Raw genomic sequence first — 22,582 nt, forward strand, 5'->3', positions numbered from 1 at the left:
GAGGGTGGGGCTCTCAATTGTAATCATCATGGAATTTGCTAGCCAATTAACAAATGCTGTTTAATTTTTATGTGTATAATTATTATACTGTACAAAAAGAATATTAGGTAGAAAATAATAAATAATAAGCGTCCATCATAAATATGAATACAACACACTGGGGTGTTGTGCTGGGAGAGCAAAATTGGGAAATGTGAAAAAGCTATACAAAGAATTCTTAATAGTTTATTCTCAGAGTTAATTAGATGGCCCACGGGGTTTCCCCTCTCTCTCCAACACATCGTACAGCACTTGGAAGAGACAGTTGCCGGCCACAAAGTCGTTGTCAACCAGATTGATGAGGTAGTAGGTGTCGGAGATGTGTTTGATAAGGTCTTGAGATGTGGAGCTTGGTGTGTACAGCTTGGCCCAGTGTGTGTTCCACAGAGCAAACGCTTCATCCTGTGTGTGTGGGTACGTGGTGGGCGGTGTGTGTGATAAGTTGGTGTAGGCAAGACTCTAATGATATACGATCACAACACAATCCACTAGACAAAATGGACAATTTGGGCACGAAAGCAATCGCTGACCAACGGACAGCTAATATATGAAATTGGACGTTTCTAGTTTTTAAACAGCTATACTCACCTTCCAAATGTTGAAGCTGACAGGGTCGACCACAGTGGGTTGAACTATCTCCTTGCCTGGGAAGACGCCCCAGGTGACGGCAATGGGCTGGGTGGAGTCAGTGTCGGACAGGTTCTCAGTGCCCAGCTTGTTCACAATGTGGTAGCTCACGGAGGGGTAGTTTTGGAGCACCTCCACCAATATCGCCATGTACTGCGGACTGGTGAAGAACTCGAGATAAGACTGCATGGGAGGGAGGGGGGAAATATGCGGTGGAGAGTTGCATAGGGTAAAGATCACTCTAGGTACACTCTCAAGTCATCAATATATCATTATTTGCTACTCTCCCTTATAGACAATGCACGTAACACCATAAAATGAACGGATAATGTTCTTACAATAAAGCAGCTTTTTTTTTAGGGCAGACATAATTTAAAAGGTTTGCTAACAGAGTCTGCTATTAGTAGCCTTGGTTACCTTCTGATAGACATAGCCTCCCTTGCTGCCCCAGCCTACAATGGGGTCAGTGGAGGGTGTGGCATTAATGGCGGGCTGACTGTTGATGGTGAGGAAGCCATGTTTGTTGACATGTGCTAGACTCTGAGTGAGCAGAGACGTCTCCAGAGCAAAGTCCTCGTCATTCCACGGGATCGTGCTCACCTGGTGGGGAACGTTAATAACACAGGAATGTCACTGAGACTTACCGCATATTATTATAACAATAATTATTCTCGCTAATTCTACTGCAATTGTACTGTATTCTACCCCAATAGCACTGCATGCTTCCTGTGCAAATTCCAGTGATTAGTACACCACGACTTAGATAACTATAGCACAGGCCTAAATGCATGTACCAGCAAGACACCAGCTCTCATACTCACCTTGACTCCATTCTTGTTCTTTTTCCCGGCAATGTGGCACTCAAACACGTCAAACACGTCTTGTTCCGTGTCCAACTGCTCTCCCCACATTGCACGCAGTCGCTCAGGCTTGTGCCGACTCCGCAGATAAAACAAGTAATAGTCTCTCAGCTCTCCGAAAGCAGGCGATGACGAGTTGCCCCAGCGACCATTCGGGAAATTGTCCCATTCTAGAGTACGATGAATGTAACTTTTCGGGCGCATAGACCAGAAAATTGGGCGTACATCTTCTGAGAATCGTTTATGATTGACGGGGGCTTTCCATGGGAGAGTCTTGAGGGTGAGTGGGTCCTCACACCAGAGGCCCAGTTGTTGTAGGATCTCAATGACTGCCACCTCTCTGTTGAGGGTGTAGAAATGGAGGCCATACACCTGAAGGGGAGGGAGGGTATTGGGTGCAGTTAGGAGAGAGATAATGATCTGTTTGGATGACTTAATAAACTGTACATGTATGACAACAAGGAGACTTTAATACAAGTGGCAGAGTAGAGGACATACACTGTATACAAGGCCCCACTCACCAAGCCAGACTCAAAGAGTTCTCTACAGAGGTTGACTGCTAGTTGTACACCGTATGCTTGCACAGCTGCATCATCATCCTTGATGGCAGTCAACTGAGTGAGAATGTCCTGAGGCACTTCAAGACGTGAGAGCTTCACCAGGTGTCGTAAACTCTGGTAACCCTGGAGATAATTAAAGTTATCATAACACAGAGGAATGGTGGTTCATTCAAGCTTGTATGTATACATGATGATTACCGTAGAGCGCGAAATTTTTGAGGGGCTTAATTTTCGCGGATTTCGTGGGTAACAATCCTACACGAAAATTAAGTCCACGAAAATTGTTCATTAGAATTACCTGCTATAACGTGCAAAGATTTAAAGGCGTGGCTTTCGGTAAGCAGTCATTCCGCGAACATTGTGCAACGAAAATGCTTTTAGAGGCCAATCCACGAATATAAGTGCCTCGAAAATTTCGCGCTATACAGTATATAGCATATAAAGGGGGGGTCACAAATTCTTTAGCGACAATTATTTCAAAATAGCCTCGATTCCAGGCCGCATTAAAATACATATTTTAATCAGCCTGGAATTCAAGGCTAATATCAAAATTATTTGGCAGCTGAACAAAAATATAGATTCATGACAGACATCATAAGAAATGAACACACAACTAATGCAACTTTAACAATAATTATAATAACGGCAGAAAAGTAACATAACATGTGTGGGGATTTAAGCAGCGTGTGTATAGGTGCCATTGCACTTCTAACTAAGCTCTACTTTGTACACTTGAAGGAGAAGGGTGTCATTCAGCAAGTATTGGGGCTTCAGTTTCTTGTGAGCAACAAAATCAAGTTCATGGCTCCACCCCTTGTCCGCTACTTCCTTGTCCGTTACTCTACAGCACCACACAGCTTCTTCTGCCCTGTAGTCGTAGTTAGCTACTTGCGATCGATGCTCTGTTTGCTTTGCCTGATCTAATAGTCTGAAGTAAATTTTCCCACAGAAAGGCCATTTTAGAGAGTCATCGAACTCTCCTCTCATGAAGCGAATACAGACAGTGACGTGGGTTCCCGTGAAGCGATCGTGGCCATTGGCATGTACAGCGAGGCATATCTTGTAGCCCCCTTGGTGGGTGTAGACTGGAGGGGATAACCAGACATCCCCAGCTTCTTTGTGCTGAGTGAAGTTGGTCATTGTAAGGACAGGTGGGCCGAATGGTATGGTGGTATGTGGAGCATCGTCAGAACGAGCAGTCTGTAGTGATCGCTGGTTCTCTTCATCAAGTTTTTCTTTGAACTTAGCCTCGATTTCAGCGCGAAATGTAGTTGTAAACTCGTTGAAGGCAGTTTCCAGCGAACGGTTTTGTTCAAGATTCGTCACTTTACTCTCCAGGATACTGACTTTATCTGTTAAAGCAGCAATCTCAGCTTGTTGGCTTCTGCAACGTAGAGAGGTGTGTATCTGGAAACTTGTCCTCTGGTGTTCTGGCATGTCTTGTCGAGGGAGTTTCACAGCACAGCCTACGTGGTGAAAGTCACAGTTGATGATTGTCAGGGGGCATCCATCGAGTTGTGTCTCTGGCAGTGGATCTGTGTTGAGGTGCTCATTAAGCTGTCTCAGTTCCCCCGTCCACTCACACCCGTTTTTCTGGTGGCTACAGCGAACTTTCAAGCCATAGAGCGATTGCTTGTGTCCTGTGTCAGGGAAATTGGAGAAACCTTCTGTGTTGCAAGTTGGACACCGATTATTAGTGATGGCTTGGATACACGATTGACAGTACTTATTTCCACAGCATGTGACCTGGTATGGTTCTCGAATAATCTGATGACAAACTGGACAGTCAGTTTGAAGATTTTCAGGTGGAGGCTCCAGAAACTCACAATCAAATCCAGGCATGTTCCTAATAGAGTCTTGCTCACTAGTTGGTGGTGAGGCCATTCTTAACAAGCACAACTAACTCGAAACAGTTGAAGTTCAGCTAGAGAAGTTAACCTACAGTGAGTTATGCTGATAGTGAAAATACCTAACAAACCCAACATGACGTACACAAGCACACATGACAGTATTCTATTATGAGCACTCAACCAGATAGACACTATAATTATATAAGCCAACTACATAACTATACATCAACATACTGTAAGAGTAACAATAATTATACACAAATGCGACACGTACAAGCTAATAACACACCTACAATTATATCTCCATGGCAGTGTCACTGTGATATGTAGCAGCTGTGTAACTGTTTACTAGTATTTAGTGAGGGAGTGGCAGTAACTATAGAAACATACTGGCATTCATCACGTGATGAATGGTGACGTCAATGAATTCATAATAATAATATAATATTAGGAGCAAATGAGAAGATCTTATCATTTCCTCTTGATAATATGAAGCTACCTGCGCATGTACGTACAGCTTTATTAGAGCTTGACACAATACATCATAATTATGATATAGATTGGTTTTAGACTTCTGCCAAGCAAGTTATTTAAGGGCACACATTTCAATCAAAAGCTCGTGTACACTACAGGGTGTCATACAGGGGGGGGAAGGGGGATATCCCCCTAGCTCCAATCCCCCCCCTTTCAATTATGACTGAGTGTCCATAGCTGGGTATTGAAAATAAAAGTTGACCTTTTTTTAGCATCATTTTCTGGTTACTTTTATCATTTCCCCCCTCTACTTCAAAATCCTGTATGACACCCTGCACTCCGACAGTACACAGGCTGGTAGAGGATTCATACGTGTCATGTATATTCACCGTACACTGAAAATATGTCATTTTTACAATTGGGATACATCACTAGTGACCAAATTTAAGACAAAAGACCCCCACCCCCGCCTACACACGTCACACAAAAGACCCCCGCCCCCGCCTACACATGTCACACAAAAGGCCCCGCCCCTACCTACACATGTCACAGAAAAAGCCCCCGCCTACACATAACACACGGCTAATGCTAACACAGTACCTGTATCGGCATGACTCCAGGGATAATGGGGACCTCGATTCCAATCTTCCGACAGTCATTGTAGAAGTCGATGAAAGTCTGAGCATCAAAGAAGAGCTGAGTGATGATGAAGTCTGCCCCGGCATCCACTTTCTCCTTCAAGTGTCGTATGTCCTCATCGTAGGTCGAGCAGTCGGGGTGGCCATTGGGGTAGCCTGCAGTGTGTGTGTGTGTGTGTGGGTGTGTGGGGGGGTGGCCATTAGGATAGCCTGTAGTGTGTGTGTGGGTGTGTGCGGGTGTGTGTGTGGGTGTATGGGGGGGTGGCCATTAGGGTAGCCTGCAGTGTGTGTGTGTGTGTGTGTGTGTGGGGGGGGTGGCCATTAGGGTAGCCTGTAGTGTGTGTGTGTGTGTGTGTGGGTGTGGGGTGGCCATTAGGGTAGCCTGTAGTGTGTGTGGGTGTGTGGGGGTGGCCATTAGGGTAGCCTGCAGTGTGTGTGTGTGTGTGTGTGTGTGTGGGTGTGTGGGGGTGGCCATTGGGGTAGCCTGCAGTGTGTGTGTGTGTGGGTGTGTGGGGGTGGCCATTAGGGTAGCCTGCAGTGTGTGTGTGGGGGGGGGTGGCCATTAGGGTAACCTGCAGTGCGTGTGTGGGTGTATGGGGGGGTGGCCATTAGGGTAGCCTGCAGTGTGTGTGTGTGTGTGTGTGTGGGGGGGTGGCCATTAGGGTAGCCTGCAGTGTGTGTGGGTGTGGGTGTGTGGGGGTGGCCATTAGGGTAGCCTGTAGTGTGTGTGGGTGTGTGGGGGTGGCCATTAGGGTAGCCTGCAGTGTGTGTGTGTGTGTGTGTGGGGGGGGTGGCCATTAGGGTAGCCTGCAGTGTGTGTGGGTGTGTGTGTGTGTGGGGGGGGAACTTATGGCTACTATTCTCTGAGCCCCTTGACACTGAGGGCTTTGGATATAATTATAGTCTAATTTAAAAGCAACATTCCTAGCTCCTATGAGGCCATATGCAAAGTGTAGATCAAAGTTCTACAAGTTCCGAAACCATGGATACTAATGGCACATAATTATACCACACTACGTTTACCTGCCACACAGATTGTGAAGTAGTCTCCGAAGTTTTCCCTAATATGTTTCACAATATCCGTCCCATAAGAGAACCCGTCCTCACTAGCCTTCCACTCATCATCCCCCGGGGGATCTGTACCAGTACAACACCATACCTAGCAACAGTCAACAAACTACTCTATAACAACGCCATAGGTTTTAAAACACTTCCTCAGTACTACATGTAGTAATCAGGTAGCTACGTATATTTAGCTTCCTAAGTGGGATAATTCACGCCAGAAGGTATGCAGGGTTCTATCTAGTGGGGGGGGGGGGCAGGGGGGAAGCTTCCCCCCCAAACTATCCAACTTCCCCCCCAAACCTTCCAACTTCCTCTATTTGTGCACTTCAAATTTTTAAGTAAAAGACCTTATTTGGCTCAAATTGCGTCTCTGGCCATCTAGAATAAAAAATTTTCCGGGGGAGGACCCCTGGACCCCCCTTTCAGCCTACGGCTCGTGCTTTGCACTCGCCGTAGGCTTCCCCCCACAAAATATCTTCCCCCCCAAAATATTTCTTCTAGATAGAACCCTGGTATGCCATTATCCACTTTTAGTTAATGTACTACTAAAATTAATGTATTGCCATCATCCCACACACCTCCTCTGAGTGCTAGTATATTCTTGATGCCTCTAGCTTTAGCCTTCTCAAGATGAGCAGTAATGACCTCCTTGGTCTGGTTGGCACATGTGATGTGCAGCATAGTGTCCAGGCTGCAATAGTTGAGGGCAGCACTGGCAATCGCCATGGAGCTTGTCTCTGATTCGCCTCCAGGGTTTCCGGCTGGATGCCATGTCACATCACAGAACAATGGACCGCCTGAAAACATCCGGTCAAACCGGTTAATCAGGTTCACAGCTCCAGCGGCTGTTCGTGGAGGAAAGAATTCCAGTGAGAAAAATCTCTCTTTCTTTGCGATCTTAGTCTGTGGGATAGAATATATTTAGGAATGCATTAACGACATTCCTGAATGAGTGTGCCAATTATCAAAACAAAAAAGCAGCACACATAACATACTAGCCGGCATGACACGTAATGTTTTGTGAAGGACAATTGGGCGTAGGGTTAGCCATGTGTAACTACCATCTGCCACCATCCACTGTACGGCTCTAGCCTATATTATAATATTATGTGCATTATCTATATCGTACTAAGGCTTTGTGTAGTGATACCAACAATGCGTATTGTATAGTAGTCATTATACATGTATCTTGTCCAGTAGTGTGATGGGTAGTGCCGAGTTAGGAGGGCTGGGAGAAGAGGATCGAGTACTGTCGGCAGAGGAACCATTGCGAGACCTGAAGCCAGAGCTCTCTGACTCACAGCCACTGACAATATGCGCGACAGGAAAGGTCGGCTCAGACTTCACTCTTGGGAAGACGGTTTCTTGTTCTTTCAGAGTTGGTAGGGCAGCCATGGTGTTCTCAAGCTACCTTGGCTTCTTAGCTTTTCAGTGACCTCTGCAGCCACGTGTGCGGTATAATTAATTATAATTCCTTAGCCTCGAATCCACGCCGGCGTGGATTCGAGGCTAATTAAACCTCTACAGAACTCAGCCTCTAAACTTCACAACAGTTGACAAAGATCATGCAACTACAATCATGCAAAACTTAACTACAAACTAAAATCATGCAAAAAGAATAATGCTAAATATAATTTCCCCTTTTAGTTTTGGCCCTGATTAATATCTAAACTGTGGTTTTGCTGTTTGGCAATTCTCTGTTGCAAGTGCACTACACACAATCCACTGTACATGCATGTAGATGTGCGCATGGCGGAGTCACCTGCACTTCCGCTCCGAAGCCCCACTAATAGCAAACACATGCGACTGCACATAACTGGTCTAACAAGAAGTGGGTTGTCAGAAAATGTTGGCTGTAGAATGTAGAACTTTTTTATTACAAAACACAACACGCACCACACCACACACACCACACACACCACACACTATATAAATGCACACAAAAATAATGTTCAAGTTTGTATAGCGAGTGCCATGGTAGTGGTGGTGGTGGTTGTCTCGCTAGGCAACTGTTGTCCCCACGGTACGGGGGAGGGGCCTGGTTTGGCCTCTTCATCAAGAGGTCCTGCATGACTGATTTCAGCAGCTGTTATAGATATCGTGCTGCACGTGTGCGAGGAATATCGTTGGACAGGGCGGCCTCTTCCAGGTACAGAGGGCACCTCTTGCTCAGGTACATTCCTTGGTCCATTTCTTAGAGCTTCTTCTTCCTCTGTATTGCTGAGCTGTGTGTAGTCAAGAAGTCCCCTAGCAACCTTCCGAGCACATTTCCTGAAGGGAGAGCACAACATTCTCTCGCGGATATTGTCAGACATGAAGATGTAGAGCAGTGCATTACCCCAGCCTTGTCCTGGGTCACCAATCGCCTGTGCGTGTGTGTGTGGGTGGGTGGGTGTGCGCAAGTGTGTGTGGGTGGGTGTGTGGGTGGGTGTGCGCAAGTGTGTGTGTGTGTGTGTGTGTGTGCGTGCAGTAGTGTGAATGTATCAATAGATTTATTGCTAAGATAGCTATTATACAGATAACAATGAATACAATAGTAACATGTCACATGATTACCTGGAGGTACCCCAGTACAATATTGGCAGTATGGAAACTCTTCAGAATGCATCCATCTTTCATGGGGTAAGATGATAACTGTATACCAATGTTGAGAAAGAATTCAGCCGTTCCCCATATCCTCAGAAGCAGAAAGATGGCAGGAATGTAAATCATCTTGCGTTCAGCCTTGGCCCTTTCAGGTCTAGCCATAGCACCGTTGTGATTGCGCCTCATCTGCAAAGTGGGGAGAAATTAAATGGGGATGAATGAAACTAATAACAGTAAAGAAGTAAACATACCCTCTCCAAAATGACAATGACGTGTGAGTACATGATGATCACAAGAATATACGTGACAATCTCCCACAATTTTCCAGCAGCCAAAACTTTCAGAGTGTTGTACAAAATCATAGTACTGTTTGAATCATCACTGACGTTATCATACAGAGAGAAATCAGTCACGAAACACCAGTTAGATGCAGCAAATGGAGCATATCCTAGAAACATCAACCAAGTGAAAGGAATAACAATCAGTCCAGGGGTAGCCCAAGAGAACAGATGCAAAAATATTTGTCGACATTTAGTGCTGAAAGGTTGCTGCTTTTGATAGACTAGGACGAGGTAGAAATACACGGCCAGTATTGCAGTCCAGGCAAACGAAGATATTGAAGACCATGTTGTTATGAAGGCTTGAACACGGCATATTGTGTGGAAAGCATTGCAGTCGCTTGTGGCTCTATCGTTGAAGTGAACAATGTAGTTAATGGAGCCAGCGATGTAACCTGCGGCACTGATAAAGTCAGCAATGGCTAGGGCGGTGATTATTCTCTGTGCCATTCCTCCACGGATATCCTTGAAAAATATATATGCCAGTACTATCAGAATTGATCCTAGGCAAGAGAATGCGCTGGATATGATGGCAGTATAGCTTGGTCCATATCCAATGTGGTAGCTGACACAGTTAGGATCCGTGGTCAAAGTAGAGTCACATAGACTGCTGTTATGTGTAGCACCAGTGTTATTGCAGTCATATACATCAGCAGGGCATTGAGTGAAATCATTTTCAGATAAGCTGTTGATGTTTGTGAAGAGCAATGACTGCAGCTCGATTGTCCCCATCTTTTTCTTGGTTTCCTATTTTAGCTAGCTGGTAATAATCACTAGATGTTCATTTGACTTGACTCACTTGAGCACCAAAGTGGGAGGGGCTGCTCCATATTTGCGCAAGGGGTGTGAGCTACTATGGCTAGACCTCAGGTAGCTAGCTAGCTCGCGACTCGATCGTGCAAAAAAAGTGTTAGAATCTGAAGTGAGAACTTTTTTACACTGACCACTACCCCAAGCCATGAACTAGAATGAATGAAGAATATTCTAATCTGTATACAGTGTGCAATGCCACGAACCAAACTCAAGTGTCACTTGGGAGCATCTGCACTACTATGTTGTCATCAATGGCCTCTGTGGTTGGGAGCTCTCTAATCATCATATCATTTGCTGTCTGGTCTGATCTCAGGACTACTGCAAGAGCTATCCTTGTTTTCCTGGCTATAGCAGATCTTTTTACAGCCATGGGCTATTTTTTGGCCTCTGTACTCTTCCTAGCGAACGAGCAAGATAAATACGAAATATCGTCATCTTTTTGCACTTTCCAAAGTTTCGTCACCACTGCATTCCCGATATCCTCTTTCTTATGGACTGCTAACCTTGCCGTGTACTTGTTTGTGTCCATTACACTCAAAAGAGCCAAGACTGCTAAGAAACTGATGCCTCTATTCCACATCATAGCCTGGGGGATACCGTTGTTGCTATGCATACCTGGAGCAGCTACAGGAGTATTAGGAGGTACGCAAGCAGGTGCCTCCACACAAGGCACTGTGGCGTGGTGTTGGGTCTCATTCAACAACAGCTTTGACAACCGCTCTTCAGTTGATGATGCTCGTTATAGGCTTATTGAGTTACATGTACTGGAGTTGGTGTTTGGTAAACTGTGGGAGATTTGCGTCTTCATTATTGCTATTGTTCTGTGCATTGCAGTGAAATGTTCACTCCAAAAGAAGGTGAGTCCTTACCTTATTTTACCACTCATTAAAACAAAAAAATTCACTACAGAAAAAGGAGATCAAGATGGCTGTGGAAAGTGCAATGTACGGGAGCCTTAGCAAAGAAAGAGTGCAAGCAGCTCTCGAGCAGCTGGACCAAAAGTTGATCTGGATTCCAATTGTCTTTGTTTTGTTTCGTGCTTGGGGAACTCTACGTTGGATAATCGCCACAACTTATCCGGAATGTGCAAAAATTGACCGAAATTGCAGTGTGCTGTTCAACAGTGTATGGTTCACAGAAGAGTGTCTTGATGTCATATACAATCCATTTCTTGTGTACATACAGTCTATCGGTGACACTGGGCAAGGATGGGGGAACGCACTGCTGTATGTTATCTTCAATGTAACAATCTTCAAGCGAGTATGCCCTTGCTTATATTTCTGCTGGAAACGAATCAAAAAAGGCTGTAAATATCGTCGAAGCAAGAGTGAGTATGCTCCGATACAGTACACAAAGACAGAGGAGCAAGGTTGTATTAGCAGATCCTGTCAATTGATTGAGCCTTCTGCTGTGAAAGAAGCGACAAAAACTGGACAATACACACCTGTGAACACTGACATAGGCCCAATAAACACTTAATCCCCTCATTTCCTTTGTTTGTCTGTGAAACAATAATTTGTGTGCTGCTTTTGTATGGTCACTATATAGGGGCGTAGCTGCTCTGCTGCAACATTGTTGCGCATGTGCGTTACGTAAACTGAAGCTTGCTGTTTGCACAATGGCTGGGTGTGCCTTGTCACATGAACTATTGAGCAGCTAAGCTAGCTCGATCTAGATCTACTGTCAAGTGCAATAATGGATGGAAGTGGAGCTCTCATTGCAAATGTCTGTGATCCCTCAAACATAACACAGCTCACCAATGGACCCATAATCACTACAATTATTTCATCAGTTGCCTCAGTAATTGGAAGCGTTCTCATTATCGTATCATTTGCTGTTTGGTCAGATCTACGAACTACTGCAAGAGCGATCCTTGTGTTCCTAGCCATAGCAGACCTGTGTACGGCCCTTGGCTACTTGTTTGCATCCATACTATTCTTACTGAATTATCAACAACTTGGTGACATATTCTCTCCTCTGTGCACGTTCCAAAGTTTCATCACAACTGTATTCCCAATATCGTCTTTCCTATGGACTACTAACCTAGCCGTGTACCTATTCGTATCGATCACTCTGAAGCAAGTCAAGACAGCTAAGAAGCTAATGCTCTTGTTTCACATCACTGCCTGGGGGATACCATTGTTGCTATGCATACCTGGAGCAGCTACGATGATCCTCGGTGGACAAAACGAAACACAAGATCAATCGCAAGGAACTGTAGGTTGGTGTTGGGTGTCTTTCGATAGAAGCTTCAAAAATGTCACTGGAGAAATGGAGGATGCTCAGCATCGCCTTGTGAAGCTGCATGCACTGGAGTTTGTGTTTGGGAAATTCTGGGAGATATTAGCCGGTGTCGTTGCATTGATTCTATGCATCATTGTCAAGATCTCAGTTCAAAAGAAGGTAAGTTTTAATCTATATTATCTGTAGTAGTGTTTCGTTTATGAGCTGATTATAATTATTTTCCTCTCCAGAAGAAACAGGTGAGATTGAGTGAGGATTATAGTGTCTATGGAAGTGCGAATGCTGGACGTGTACAAGCCGCTCTCGAGCAATTGGACCAGAAGTTGCTATGGATACCCATCTTCTTTATTCTGTTTCGAATCTGGGGAACGCTGAGATGGATCATATCCTCCACGTACTCTGAGTGCATCACAGTGGACTTAAACTGCAGTGTAGAGTGGGGTGAGATATGGTTCAAAGAGGAGTGCTTGAACGTCATCTACGATCCTTTCCTGGTGTACATGCAAGCAATAGGTGACCCAGGCCAGGGATGGGGGAATGCACTGCTGTATGGACTATTTCATGCGACCATTTTCAAGCGATTGTGTCCCTGTGTCTTTCTTTGCTGGAAAAGAATCAAGAATAGTTTCACGGCTTTTCAAAACAGGAAAGACTATGCTCCAATAAACAATTTCAGAGAGAACAAAATAGCGATGAATGTGTCGCAAGAGACTCCCACTGCTGTGGAGGTGCTGGCCAGTGGGTCCAAGAGTGTGGACTGTGTGCCAGTGATACCCGATAGAGGCTCTATCAATAGTAAGACTTGAACCGTCGGATTGTTTGTCTTTTTTGTGTGTTTTAATTCTCATTGTGTGTTTTTAACAATGCATTACTCAACTATGTGTCTAATGGCTTCAGAGTGCAACAATGATCTGGTTGCACGCACGTGTTGTGCTGTACTTGTATTGTGATAATTAGTTTTGTGTTCACCGAACTACATCACTAAGTCTTGCTATTGTTGCAACACTACCAACCATTGTGATTACGTGTGTCCGTCCACTGAGCGTTGTTATAATTCATATAATCATTATCTGGAATGTGGCTTGAGCTATGTGATGTCATCTGTAATTAATAAAGTCATGTGATTGTATACACAAACCATCGTTGTTTGCTTACTTTATTATTATCAATGTTCGTATACGTACTGGTTTCAGTTAGATCACCTGACTACGTTACCGATGGCATGCATATTTTGACAACATAACATTGTAAACAAACTCCTTTTTCATCTTTGTCACGTGTAAGCACATTGTATAAAGTTTCTGTATATTTATAACTGCACAACAAGAGGTGACAATGTGACGCACGATGCAAACAACAAGAGGTGACAATGTGACGCACGATACAAACATAAAACCACAGATGATGTATTATAATACAGTAAAATTAATTATACATCATAAAAGTAATTATTGAGAAAAAAATTGGTTAATAACTACTACACCTAAGACATGCAGTCACAGAGTTACTCAACTATTTCCCCACTATAACACCTGGTCTGCTGCTTCGGTTCGGAGTGTTGTCTGAAGCCGCGGGCGGCCTCCCGAGAATGATTTTCTGTTTATGAGCAGCTGCTGCCGCCGCCGCTTCTTGCTGCTGAGCGTGAGCTTGAAACATCACCTGATCTTGTTGAATTCGAATCAAGTGTTGTTGTAGAACACCATTTATCTGATGCTGATCGTGACCTGCGGCTTGTAGCATGTGTAACTGTTGCATCATTGCATTCCTGCTAGCCACAAGGTGTTGCACTTGTGGCTGCTGCAACAGATTAGGGTCCTTCTGTACTTGCTGCATAGTGTTCTCAAAGAATCGCTGAAACTCTATGAAAGTTTGGTTACTATCGATTGGACTGAGTCCAGCTGCGATTGCCGCTTGTTGCTGTTGCTGCTGTTGCTGCTGCTGCTGCTGTTGGAGGAGCATGTACTGTTCCATAGGTACCACGATCTGAGGGGGTTGAGGCGTGGCCATTCCGTGTTGTTCCTCGTGCAGTCTGTTAGCCTCCATTTGTCCAGCGGCAATCATGGTTGGGTACAATCCCTGCTGCTGCATGAGTGCTGCCATGTAGTGTTGTTGCTCTGGAGTGCCCTGGAGTTGACCACCCAGTCGCTGTCTCACTATCTCGTCTTGAGTTGGAAACGTGAACACCATCGGCTGTTGTGTTTGCTGTTGCGATTGTTCCTGATGATGTACTTGTGAAGTGGGTGTGGCTACTGGATATCCGGCTGTGACAGGCGTAAAGTGTGCGTGTGAGGGGTGGAGCTGTGGGTTGGCTGGTGTGCCCTGTGCCGCTGCCTGTGCCGCTGCCTGCATTGCGGCCATGGCCAACCATTGTTGCTGCTGCTGCTGCTGCTGTTGCTGGTGTTGTAGTAACTGCTGTTGATGCTCTCTCTCACGGTTCGGGTTGCTCTCCCTCGAGTTACTTCGTTTAACGACCACCTCCTGAGGTCCTGCTTGTGGTGGAGCAGCACCAGGGGGGGCGAAATGGCCCTGGGGGAAGTTCATGAACGATGGAGGCCCCCTCGGGAGTTGGGGGGCGTGGGGAGTGATGATTGGGACTTTGACATTAGCCGTGGGGGTGGGTAGATCTGAGGGGTGACCTCCATGAGCACTAGTGCCAGGAGCAGAGAAGGCCGATGCCTGGAGGGAGAAGAAAAGAAGCAATGATTCATTGGTATCACTAGCTTTTTTAAGGGAGTTTAAAATTACAACCACAGCTATACCAATTCTTACACAGATGTCTAAATAACACGGTGTAGCTAACCAACTGTAGTAGTCTTCTTACCTTAGTGGGCACTGGAGCTTTCTTCAAATACACGAGGTCTGTTCGTGCACACGATGACTCCCGGTCCTTTGTCACTCTGCTGAAGTGTTGTGGAGGGGGGGCATGTCTGGGGGAGGCCTGAGAGCTGCTATAGGGGGAGCCCCCCTCCTCATCATTAGCAGAGCTAGTCGAGGCTTCGCCAGGGGAGTGGTCTCGGTTGGGGAACTTCTGAGTGCCATTTCCATTGCCTGAGTCCATACTGCCTTCTTCCTCACTCATAGAGACCTCCTGTACAAGAACAGTAGTGTACTTATAGTGAAAAATGTTACAGAGCTGAACATTGTACATCGAGAATTTTTTTGGAGCAGCCATAACTTAGTTCTGCTGCTTCAAAGAAAATGATTATTTGATTTTCTGAAAGCCCAAAGCGAGTTCTCTCTGATGGTATGCTTAACTCACAAACTTTGAACAGACCCAATTTTGAACTTTTCCCCCACCTATATAGCCCACGCTTTTTTACTGAAAACAGCTCCGAAAATGAGAATAGATTTGAACATACCATCGGAAAGAGCTCACTTTAGGCTTCCAGAAAATCATAAAATCAACAAATTTGGACCATTCAAACTTTAGTTATGGGCGTTCAAAGATGCTGCATCTACACTGTGTATATATACTAACAACAATTGAACAACTACTTGTTACACTGACTATCTTTACCAAATCATATAATGCCCACGCAATGTTAGTAACTAAATGCAGTCAGTGTTGCATGACTTACCATGTGTTCTCTCTTCTGTCGTTTTGGAGGGGGAGGTGTGTCCACGTCGTCCTTGTTGTGACATTCGTCCAGGTTGTCAAGAATTGAGCGACGAGCCTGCAATGGCTTGGGCTTGCTGACTGAGATGGGTGTCTCATATTCACTGCTTTCACTGCTCTCACTGGCATCCGCTTCTGTGAGGGAGCAGAGGAGGCGGGTGAAATATGCAATAGTTATGAAGGGTATAGACCTACACAACACAGGCTACACATTGTCTTGATAGGGTACACATTTCTTCCATACTGCATACATACATGTACATTCATATTCAAAGATCTAGTGCCCCCCCCACACACACACACCCCCACACACAAAGCGACCCCACGAACATTCATATTTAAAGATCTTGCACACACAAACGCACAGCGACCCCTACACCCTCACACACACCACCCACACACACACACACTGTACCTTCATCATCATCGGAATCATTCTTCTCAGTGTAAGTCTTGGCACTCCTGAGCCCGGGTCTAGCGGCACCTCGTGTCCCGTTGCTGTTACGTGTCTTCCGTTTCTTGTCGGGTGTGGGTTGTAGCGTGGCTGGAGGGGTGGAGCTATCCTCACGCTGGGCAGGTATCTCGTGGAAGTCTTTGAATATGAACTCTGGGGGTTCACCTTTCACTACAAGTGGGGGGGAGGAGGTACATGTCATAATATCACATGACTCGTTAATTTCTCAGCCAATAACTATGATGACGTGGTTAAAGCTAACTATATAATTACATGGATGCTAGCTACTCTATTTAGTCAGGGTCTATTAGATAGGCTCTTTGTATAGAGTTGCATGCGAGACAGTATCAACTCTTATATATGGGTGTACTGCTATGGTGGCTTTGAACCTCCTCCACTCAGGATAATGAAGACCACCCTAGCATGAACCTTTTACATCCAACCAAAATAGAGGCCACTCAAAAACAGCTAGTTATTGTACAATGTGATTTGTAATCATAGTCATAATCGCAATCTCACCGACTAGTTGTCTCATGAGGCCATAATTCTTGAAGTGGACTCGACAATCATCACACAGGATAGCCTTGTCAGGGCCGGCATGGTGCCAACTGACACCAGTCCTTGTGAAGCAATGGTGGCAGGCATAGTAGCTGCAATGGAGACAAAACACAGAGATGACGTAATTACTCTCAAACCTTCCACCAACTAAGGAAATAGATTATCTACGATGTGTTGCAATTTTAACCCACATTTCCCTGTCATCATCATGAATCATCATAAGGGGACATTTGCAGTATATCTTACAATAACATAAATGGTTGACATTTCCTAGAACTATGCAAATGGGGAAACTAGTGAGTTGCTAAATAATAGTTGAAAAGTTGCAATGGCAGCTTATGAGTAACAACTAAGGTACATGATAAAGCCTCGGGCTTGTAGGAACAGCATTCCTCAATTAATCAAGTGCTGTACATGGACGGCTGGTACAGTGCTATATTGTGAGGATTGACAACAGGTTTGGCTGATTCATAGTCTCAACCAAACACTCTAGTCTCCATGCCCCCAGGATATGAATACACCAACCCTGCATTCCACAGTCTACAGCATTCATACACTACACCATGCAGCAGCAGCATGCAGCCTTTACTGAGATGCACACAATCAGTTGAACTACACACACACACATCACACACCTCTTCTTGTCCTCCCCACTGTCTCCTTCGTCCTCATCACATGAGCTCCAGTCAACTGTAGCAGAAAAGCAGCAACAATAAGTACAAGCACATGTCTACAAGCACACATATAATTATATCAGCTGGCAAAATTGATACTTGAGAAACAAAATTTCTTCATAAAACAGAGAGGGGGAGTGAGGTAGCTACATGTAGCTGGTGGGGAGAAATGGGAACAGTGTTGTTATAGACTCACCAAACTCTTTATCAGGCGTGACCTCCCTGGGTTTGAGCAGTGCCCGACTCAGGCGAATGTGCGCTGTCTTCCTCTGTCGGCGTGTATTGCGTGAGTTGAGACCGGCGTCCGTTTTCTTCCAGAAATAGTAGTACTCCACCAGCTCAGTCTGTGTGGGAGGGTACACGTCATCACACGTCTGTATTAGCACATACGCTAATCACTACAAGGAACGCAATGAACATAGAAGCCGTGCAAGTGACCTCCTCGTACCCGGCCTTTGTCACCACGTAAACCATTGCCAAACCACAAACAAGTACAATGCACCATTGACACAAGGTTTCCATGGCAATACAACACACATAAACACACACATAAGCTAATGATAAAGCATTACATCATGCATCAATTATTCATCCATTACTCTTGTAAGGAGTGGATCAATGATTGGACCTACACTTTGAATAGGGCACAATGAACTCAAGATAAATTATATGAATACACTTAGGCGAACTCCCAATACAGACACTTAACCACGGCCATATGGCAAGATTGACAAAGATACCACAACCTTCCAAAGTGGGGTGTAACAGATTGCCTTAGGCTAGAGTAATTATCAGTGCCCAAGCATGCATTGAGATACATCAGTGATAAGCACACAGCTTACAATCTGTTTCCCAGGCAAAAGCTCTGTATTGATTTTGAAGAAATTCTTTCCAAATTGTCTCATTCCTTTACTGAACAGAAGCTGAAAGGAGACAAAGACGCAGGGTTAATACACCGCCCACACAGGTTAATACACCGCCCACACACACTAATCACTTGCAGCTGTTATAATCATGGAGAACTCACAGCATCCTCTTTGCTCCAGTTCTTCTTGCCCACCAGTCTGCTCACTATTGGATGCTTTATCAGCTCCTGCATCGCATTCTCCGTGTTGTTGCCATTTCTATGCAGCTGCATGTACATGTGTGAAAACAAGAGGTAAATAAAGTATTGACATTATTTTTGCAATAGCAACAAAAACTGATCATGCAAGCTACAGTCTAGCTGGCAATAAATACATCATGTGACATCATGTGACATCATGTGACATCATGTGGTGTGTGTACTTACAACATCGAATGCATGCTGAGTGGTTTCATCAGATGATGCAGCCTGTAAATGTAATGTACATTGTGTAATGGAGAATTTATAAGTTGTTTGGCAAATCTTGTTTAGTGACATTATTTTGTGTGTGTGTCTGAGTAGCAAAAACATTGGAAATCATTCGGACAAATTTAGACCAAACAAAATTAAATGCAGTTTTTATTGCATACTGCTGTAGGTGAACACTATTAACAGTTGGTAGTGTAAGTTGTAATTAAGTAAGAACAAAATTAGCAACGAAACCTGTCAGCAAAGTGAGGGGTAGTACTAATGACAGGTTTACAAAACTATACGATATTATATATAGTTTATATAATCAACAGTTGACTAATTACCAGGTATCCATCTGCTAGCATTCCAGTCATGCACACTCCAGCGTGCAGTGCAATACTCCTGGCAGCTCTCAGGTACATGAGGAGCTCGTCATCAGACAGCTGGGGGTTCCATACCTATGTGGGGGGTAGTGAAATACGGGGGTAAGGGTGTGGGGGGCAGTGAACATGTACAAGGGAACAGTGCAGTCGTAGATGGCTACAACTACTGCTACAAGTACCCACACTCCACACACACCCACTCCACCCACTCCACACACAGAGCAGCATGAAGCCCACACATCAATAGCATCACAAAGACACACAGTGTACACACAGTTGACTATCATCACCTACACACACAGTGTACACAAGGATGACGCTATTATAGGCAGTGAACACATCATCAGGACGTGCAACAATCAATCAATAAGTGACACATACCATCTCTTCTCTTTGAGGGAATTCGCTTGTCAGGCCAGTCCCAGTGGAGGAGTAGGGCTCAGCTTCACGAGGGTTTGCACAGATACACTCAGGTAACACAGCCTGCAAGTATGCCAACCATATTGTAGTGGTTCTGTTGCTACATCAGCCCCTAAATAACTTAGTGGGGTACACCCTCAGGGGAGGCAGGTAACCACAATGACTAGCCATGCATGCACAAAGACACACTGAAATTACAGCAAAATCCCCACAAATTGAAATTAAATGCCCCAAAGAATAACAATATGAGTTTGTTTACCTGTTGACTTGTGGGGACATATGACTCCTCATCTTCCAATGTCAGCCTCCTGCAAGGAAACATAAGCAATGGAAATATCAACCACTGCAGTTAATGTACATCAAAGGGCAAAGCTGGTGTGTGTGTTACTATGTACAGATATTCTCACCTTGATTCAGGCTTGTAGCCGTACGAAAAAAAGAAGCTGTCGTCTTTGTCCAAAAACTCAGTCAGTTTGTCACCTAACTCGTCCAGTTTCTTGATGTAACACTTTCCCCTGAAGCACACAAACAAGCACAATCATGATTATCAAAGCCCAGAGGGTATTTCAATAACAGGAAGTGAATAATATTACTAGATAATGTGATTACATACCGTATTAATTAATTTAGTAACAGGAAGTGAATTTGATAATGTAATTAGATATACCAACACACACAATGCCTTGACTGAACACATTCACACATTGACCTGAGACCAATGTCTCCACTGTCCTACCAAGGCTACCGTAGATTCCTATCTCAATAGAACACTGACCAAAAGTTGTACAGACACTTCTCATAAATTATACTGGACAAAAGTGTACCACAATCTGAAGCAGGCCACCACAGTCAAAGCACAGGGCAAACCACACTCAACTACACAGCTCTAGTGGTGTCTTTATGAGGGCAGCTATCCGAACAAGCTGTTATCTAGAGCAGAGCAGACTGGACAAATGATGTGCTAAGCAAATTCATGCACTGCATTTCCTATGTATTCATTATTATGCCAATTAAGTCAATAGGGTTTAATGCATATCACATGATTGAAAAATGTGAACACACACTTTAACAGCTAGTTTTGTGTACAGTGTCTGATATGCAAAAAGCAGTATCATTGTGAAATTCCACCATACTGTTTGTACAAACTATTGTTACATATACACTGCATGGGATATTTCTAGAGGCAGTCCCTTTGAACAACCATGCCACTATAATAGCTGCTTAGATATCAGCTTACAAGTTTGAAAGGCATCCATTAATTAATAAGCATGAGACAAGTCACTAATAAGTACAGTGCTGGCTAACATCCAGACCCACTCCACATTAGCTAGCTTAGTAGCCCTTGTGAATTGATTAGACTAATAGAGAAATCTTGTATCATCCGAAATGGCCTCTAGGCAATCCACACACTCCACAATCCACACATGGCTGTTTTGCACATTATCACTGACTAGTTGTAAATTTCACCCCAGTAGGTCAAAACTGAAAGAAAGGCTTCTATAGAGATGTTGTTACTGTACTGAAGTTATTACTGCATTAATAACAAACACAATGGTATACCTAAACAGTGTGGCTGGGTGGGTGTCTTTGTTGAAGGCCATAAAAAGCTCTCGATCTTTGACTTGGGGGTGGTCGAATACGGCAGCACTTTTTCCTGCAAAGAACAGGTGTGGCCACGGTGGTTAAATGCATACAGTGATATTATGGTACAAGAGCTTGTAGAGTAAATTAACCAACATACCACTTTTCCTGTCTTCCATCAACAGTAAGTACACGGCTTCTGGTAACTCGGTAACCCGATAAAACCATTTGACTTCAGCGATAACAGCGTCTTTACGGGCCTAAGAGGGGGGCAAGGAGATGTGTGTCAGAGTGTGAAGTTGTGGTGATTCAAGAGCTGCCATGAATCTAATGATAAGTAGCTAGTGGGAGGATTATGAATATCCGTAGCATAGTTGAAGCAAACACAGTTCCCGTGGTGCAGGTTGCACACCTTGGTGAATGTGTTAATATCACAGCTTTCTGAGCATAATTATCAATACATTAATGATGATGATTAGAAAATTGATAGCTTTATAGAATGGATATTGGTATATCTAGGACTAGTTTCAACTTACCAGTTTGAAATCCTTGATGATACAGATATGGTTGGGGAGCTCTGGCTGTTGGCTGTCCACATAAGCATAATCTGCAGGGACAAATACCACGATCATAATTGGAAATTGTGCTAAGTGAATCACTAGTGGCTAGGATGCTAGAACAACTTCCATGTACACAGCTCATCACAATAATACAAGTATGGTGGGAAACACACTCTGTCTGCAACCACAGGACATGTAGTCAATTAATATTTAAATAAATGTAACCAATTATTATTATTATTACTGTGTGTGTGCATGATAGGTGGTTGAATCCACACCACCATACAATGTGGCTACTGTTCACACACCTCCTGGCTTATACACCACTCCATCATCAGACTTGTAGCTGGTCGGATCTTGCAAGTTGCTGCTATCCTTCTTACGGCCTCGTCTACCTGACTTGGGCACAGGAGTCCTCCTGCCAATACTTGGGTACTTTCTCCTGCGGTTCCCATTACTGTTCTTGGTTTGTCTGCCACTCTTGGTGACCATAACTTGGGCTGCTGCTGCCTTCCCACCAGACCCAGTGCTAGCTGATGCAGTAGCTGTGCTGGCAGCTCTTCTGCCAGAGCTGCTTCCATTGGAACCAGTAACAGACACAGTTGGGCTTGCAGTATTGTATCTCCCTCTACCACGAGCTGGTTTCCTGGGCATCTTGAGAACACTCTCTGCTTGTCTCTTGTTTCGATATTCAAGATCTGTACTTGATAGCTCTATCAAAATTAATACTTACAATAGAGTCTCTTGCAACAACACTGTTTGGCCTTGGAGACAATATCTAAGACGACAGACGCTAAAAAAAACAGATGCTCGACTGAGATAGACTCAGTTTCTCACTCTGATCTTGATTACTGTGGGCAATTAACTTGTTGTGTTTGCACTTTGCATTGATAGCAGCTGAAAAGCTTGCATTCCTATCATACCTCA

At 44.4% G+C, this 22,582-nt stretch overlaps 6 protein-coding genes across 11 annotated transcripts; 2 read left to right on the forward strand and 4 right to left on the reverse strand.

Moving 5' to 3' along the window:
• Positions 1-42: 42 nt before the first annotated feature.
• On the reverse strand, positions 43-7,564 carry LOC135334194 (methylenetetrahydrofolate reductase (NADPH)-like). The gene is made up of 9 exons (XM_064529289.1): positions 7,296-7,564; positions 6,692-7,016; positions 6,072-6,185; positions 5,011-5,204; positions 2,048-2,209; positions 1,488-1,898; positions 1,084-1,266; positions 628-849; positions 43-441 (listed from the first exon to the last, which is right to left on the reverse strand). The coding sequence occupies exons 1-9, from the start codon at positions 7,506-7,508 to the stop codon at positions 238-240; spliced, it is 2,028 nt and encodes a 675-aa protein (XP_064385359.1). The 5' UTR covers positions 7,509-7,564; the 3' UTR covers positions 43-237.
• LOC135334219 (TNF receptor-associated factor 6-like) lies at positions 2,650-4,375 on the reverse strand. 6 transcript variants are annotated; one of them, XM_064529323.1, is made up of 2 exons: positions 4,226-4,375; positions 2,650-4,024 (listed from the first exon to the last, which is right to left on the reverse strand). In XM_064529323.1, the coding sequence occupies exon 2, from the start codon at positions 3,968-3,970 to the stop codon at positions 2,795-2,797; it is 1,176 nt and encodes a 391-aa protein (XP_064385393.1). In that variant the 5' UTR covers positions 3,971-4,024; positions 4,226-4,375; the 3' UTR covers positions 2,650-2,794. The 6 variants fall into 6 exon arrangements, with proteins under 6 accessions (XP_064385393.1, XP_064385399.1, XP_064385398.1 ...); XM_064529329.1 differs by having other exon boundaries at positions 2,650-4,010; positions 4,230-4,371; XM_064529328.1 differs by having other exon boundaries at positions 2,650-4,010; positions 4,226-4,371.
• A 396-nt stretch (positions 7,565-7,960) lies between the features above and the next one.
• LOC135334206 (G-protein coupled receptor 157-like) lies at positions 7,961-9,833 on the reverse strand. The gene is made up of 3 exons (XM_064529307.1): positions 8,951-9,833; positions 8,670-8,885; positions 7,961-8,479 (listed from the first exon to the last, which is right to left on the reverse strand). Exons 1-3 carry the CDS (start codon positions 9,767-9,769, stop codon positions 8,066-8,068), a joined length of 1,449 nt encoding a protein of 482 aa, XP_064385377.1. The 5' UTR covers positions 9,770-9,833; the 3' UTR covers positions 7,961-8,065.
• Positions 9,834-9,878: 45 nt separating this feature from the next.
• LOC135334216 (G-protein coupled receptor 157-like) lies at positions 9,879-11,382 on the forward strand. Its single transcript, XM_064529316.1, has 2 exons — positions 9,879-10,707; positions 10,760-11,382. The coding sequence occupies exons 1-2, from the start codon at positions 10,006-10,008 to the stop codon at positions 11,327-11,329; spliced, it is 1,272 nt and encodes a 423-aa protein (XP_064385386.1). The 5' UTR covers positions 9,879-10,005; the 3' UTR covers positions 11,330-11,382.
• Positions 11,383-11,456: 74 nt separating this feature from the next.
• LOC135334214 (G-protein coupled receptor 157-like) lies at positions 11,457-13,036 on the forward strand. The gene is made up of 2 exons (XM_064529314.1): positions 11,457-12,253; positions 12,325-13,036. The coding sequence occupies exons 1-2, from the start codon at positions 11,546-11,548 to the stop codon at positions 12,898-12,900; spliced, it is 1,284 nt and encodes a 427-aa protein (XP_064385384.1). The 5' UTR covers positions 11,457-11,545; the 3' UTR covers positions 12,901-13,036.
• Positions 13,037-13,337: 301 nt separating this feature from the next.
• LOC135334185 (arginine-glutamic acid dipeptide repeats protein-like) lies at positions 13,338-22,561 on the reverse strand. The gene is made up of 18 exons (XM_064529274.1): positions 21,964-22,561; positions 21,632-21,702; positions 21,256-21,355; positions 21,075-21,168; positions 19,922-20,029; positions 19,774-19,822; positions 19,476-19,577; positions 19,056-19,169; positions 18,688-18,729; positions 18,424-18,528; positions 18,239-18,319; positions 17,593-17,740; positions 17,358-17,412; positions 16,684-16,814; positions 16,126-16,335; positions 15,673-15,845; positions 14,916-15,182; positions 13,338-14,770 (listed from the first exon to the last, which is right to left on the reverse strand). The coding sequence occupies exons 1-18, from the start codon at positions 22,307-22,309 to the stop codon at positions 13,607-13,609; spliced, it is 3,360 nt and encodes a 1,119-aa protein (XP_064385344.1). The 5' UTR covers positions 22,310-22,561; the 3' UTR covers positions 13,338-13,606.
• Between the last annotated feature and the right edge of the window lie 21 nt (positions 22,562-22,582).

This window comes from Halichondria panicea, chromosome 3 (assembly GCF_963675165.1).
Source record: "Halichondria panicea chromosome 3, odHalPani1.1, whole genome shotgun sequence".
NCBI lineage: Eukaryota > Metazoa > Porifera > Demospongiae > Suberitida > Halichondriidae > Halichondria > Halichondria panicea.

Excerpts from the sequence above, each read along its gene's own strand:
- LOC135334194 (XM_064529289.1), bottom strand. The coding sequence starts at position 7,508 with ATGGCTGCCCTACCAACTCTGAAAGAACAAGAAACCGTCTTCCCAAGA. Across the intron at positions 1,899-2,047 it reads AACTCTTTGAGTCTGGCTTG|GTGTATGGCCTCCATTTCTA; the intron begins GTGAGTGGGGCC and ends CCTCCCCTTCAG. Across the intron at positions 850-1,083 it reads GAGGCTATGTCTATCAGAAG|TCTTATCTCGAGTTCTTCAC; the intron begins GTAACCAAGGCT and ends CCTCCCATGCAG.
- LOC135334206 (XM_064529307.1), bottom strand. The coding sequence starts at position 9,769 with ATGGGGACAATCGAGCTGCAGTCATTGCTCTTCACAAACATCAACAGC. Across the intron at positions 8,886-8,950 it reads TCATTGTCATTTTGGAGAGG|ATGAGGCGCAATCACAACGG; the intron begins GTATGTTTACTT and ends CCCACTTTGCAG. Across the intron at positions 8,480-8,669 it reads TTGTACTGGGGTACCTCCAG|GCGATTGGTGACCCAGGACA; the intron begins GTAATCATGTGA and ends ACACACGCACAG.
- LOC135334219 (XM_064529323.1), bottom strand. The coding sequence starts at position 3,970 with ATGGCCTCACCACCAACTAGTGAGCAAGACTCTATTAGGAACATGCCT.
- LOC135334185 (XM_064529274.1), bottom strand. The coding sequence starts at position 22,309 with ATGCCCAGGAAACCAGCTCGTGGTAGAGGGAGATACAATACTGCAAGC. Across the intron at positions 21,703-21,963 it reads AGTGGTGTATAAGCCAGGAG|ATTATGCTTATGTGGACAGC; the intron begins GTGTGTGAACAG and ends TTGTCCCTGCAG. Across the intron at positions 18,730-19,055 it reads TGCTAGCAGATGGATACCTG|GCTGCATCATCTGATGAAAC; the intron begins GTAATTAGTCAA and ends TTACATTTACAG.
- LOC135334216 (XM_064529316.1), top strand. The coding sequence starts at position 10,006 with ATGAATGAAGAATATTCTAATCTGTATACAGTGTGCAATGCCACGAAC. Across the intron at positions 10,708-10,759 it reads AATGTTCACTCCAAAAGAAG|AAAAAGGAGATCAAGATGGC; the intron begins GTGAGTCCTTAC and ends AATTCACTACAG.
- LOC135334214 (XM_064529314.1), top strand. The coding sequence starts at position 11,546 with ATGGATGGAAGTGGAGCTCTCATTGCAAATGTCTGTGATCCCTCAAAC. Across the intron at positions 12,254-12,324 it reads AGATCTCAGTTCAAAAGAAG|AAGAAACAGGTGAGATTGAG; the intron begins GTAAGTTTTAAT and ends TTTCCTCTCCAG.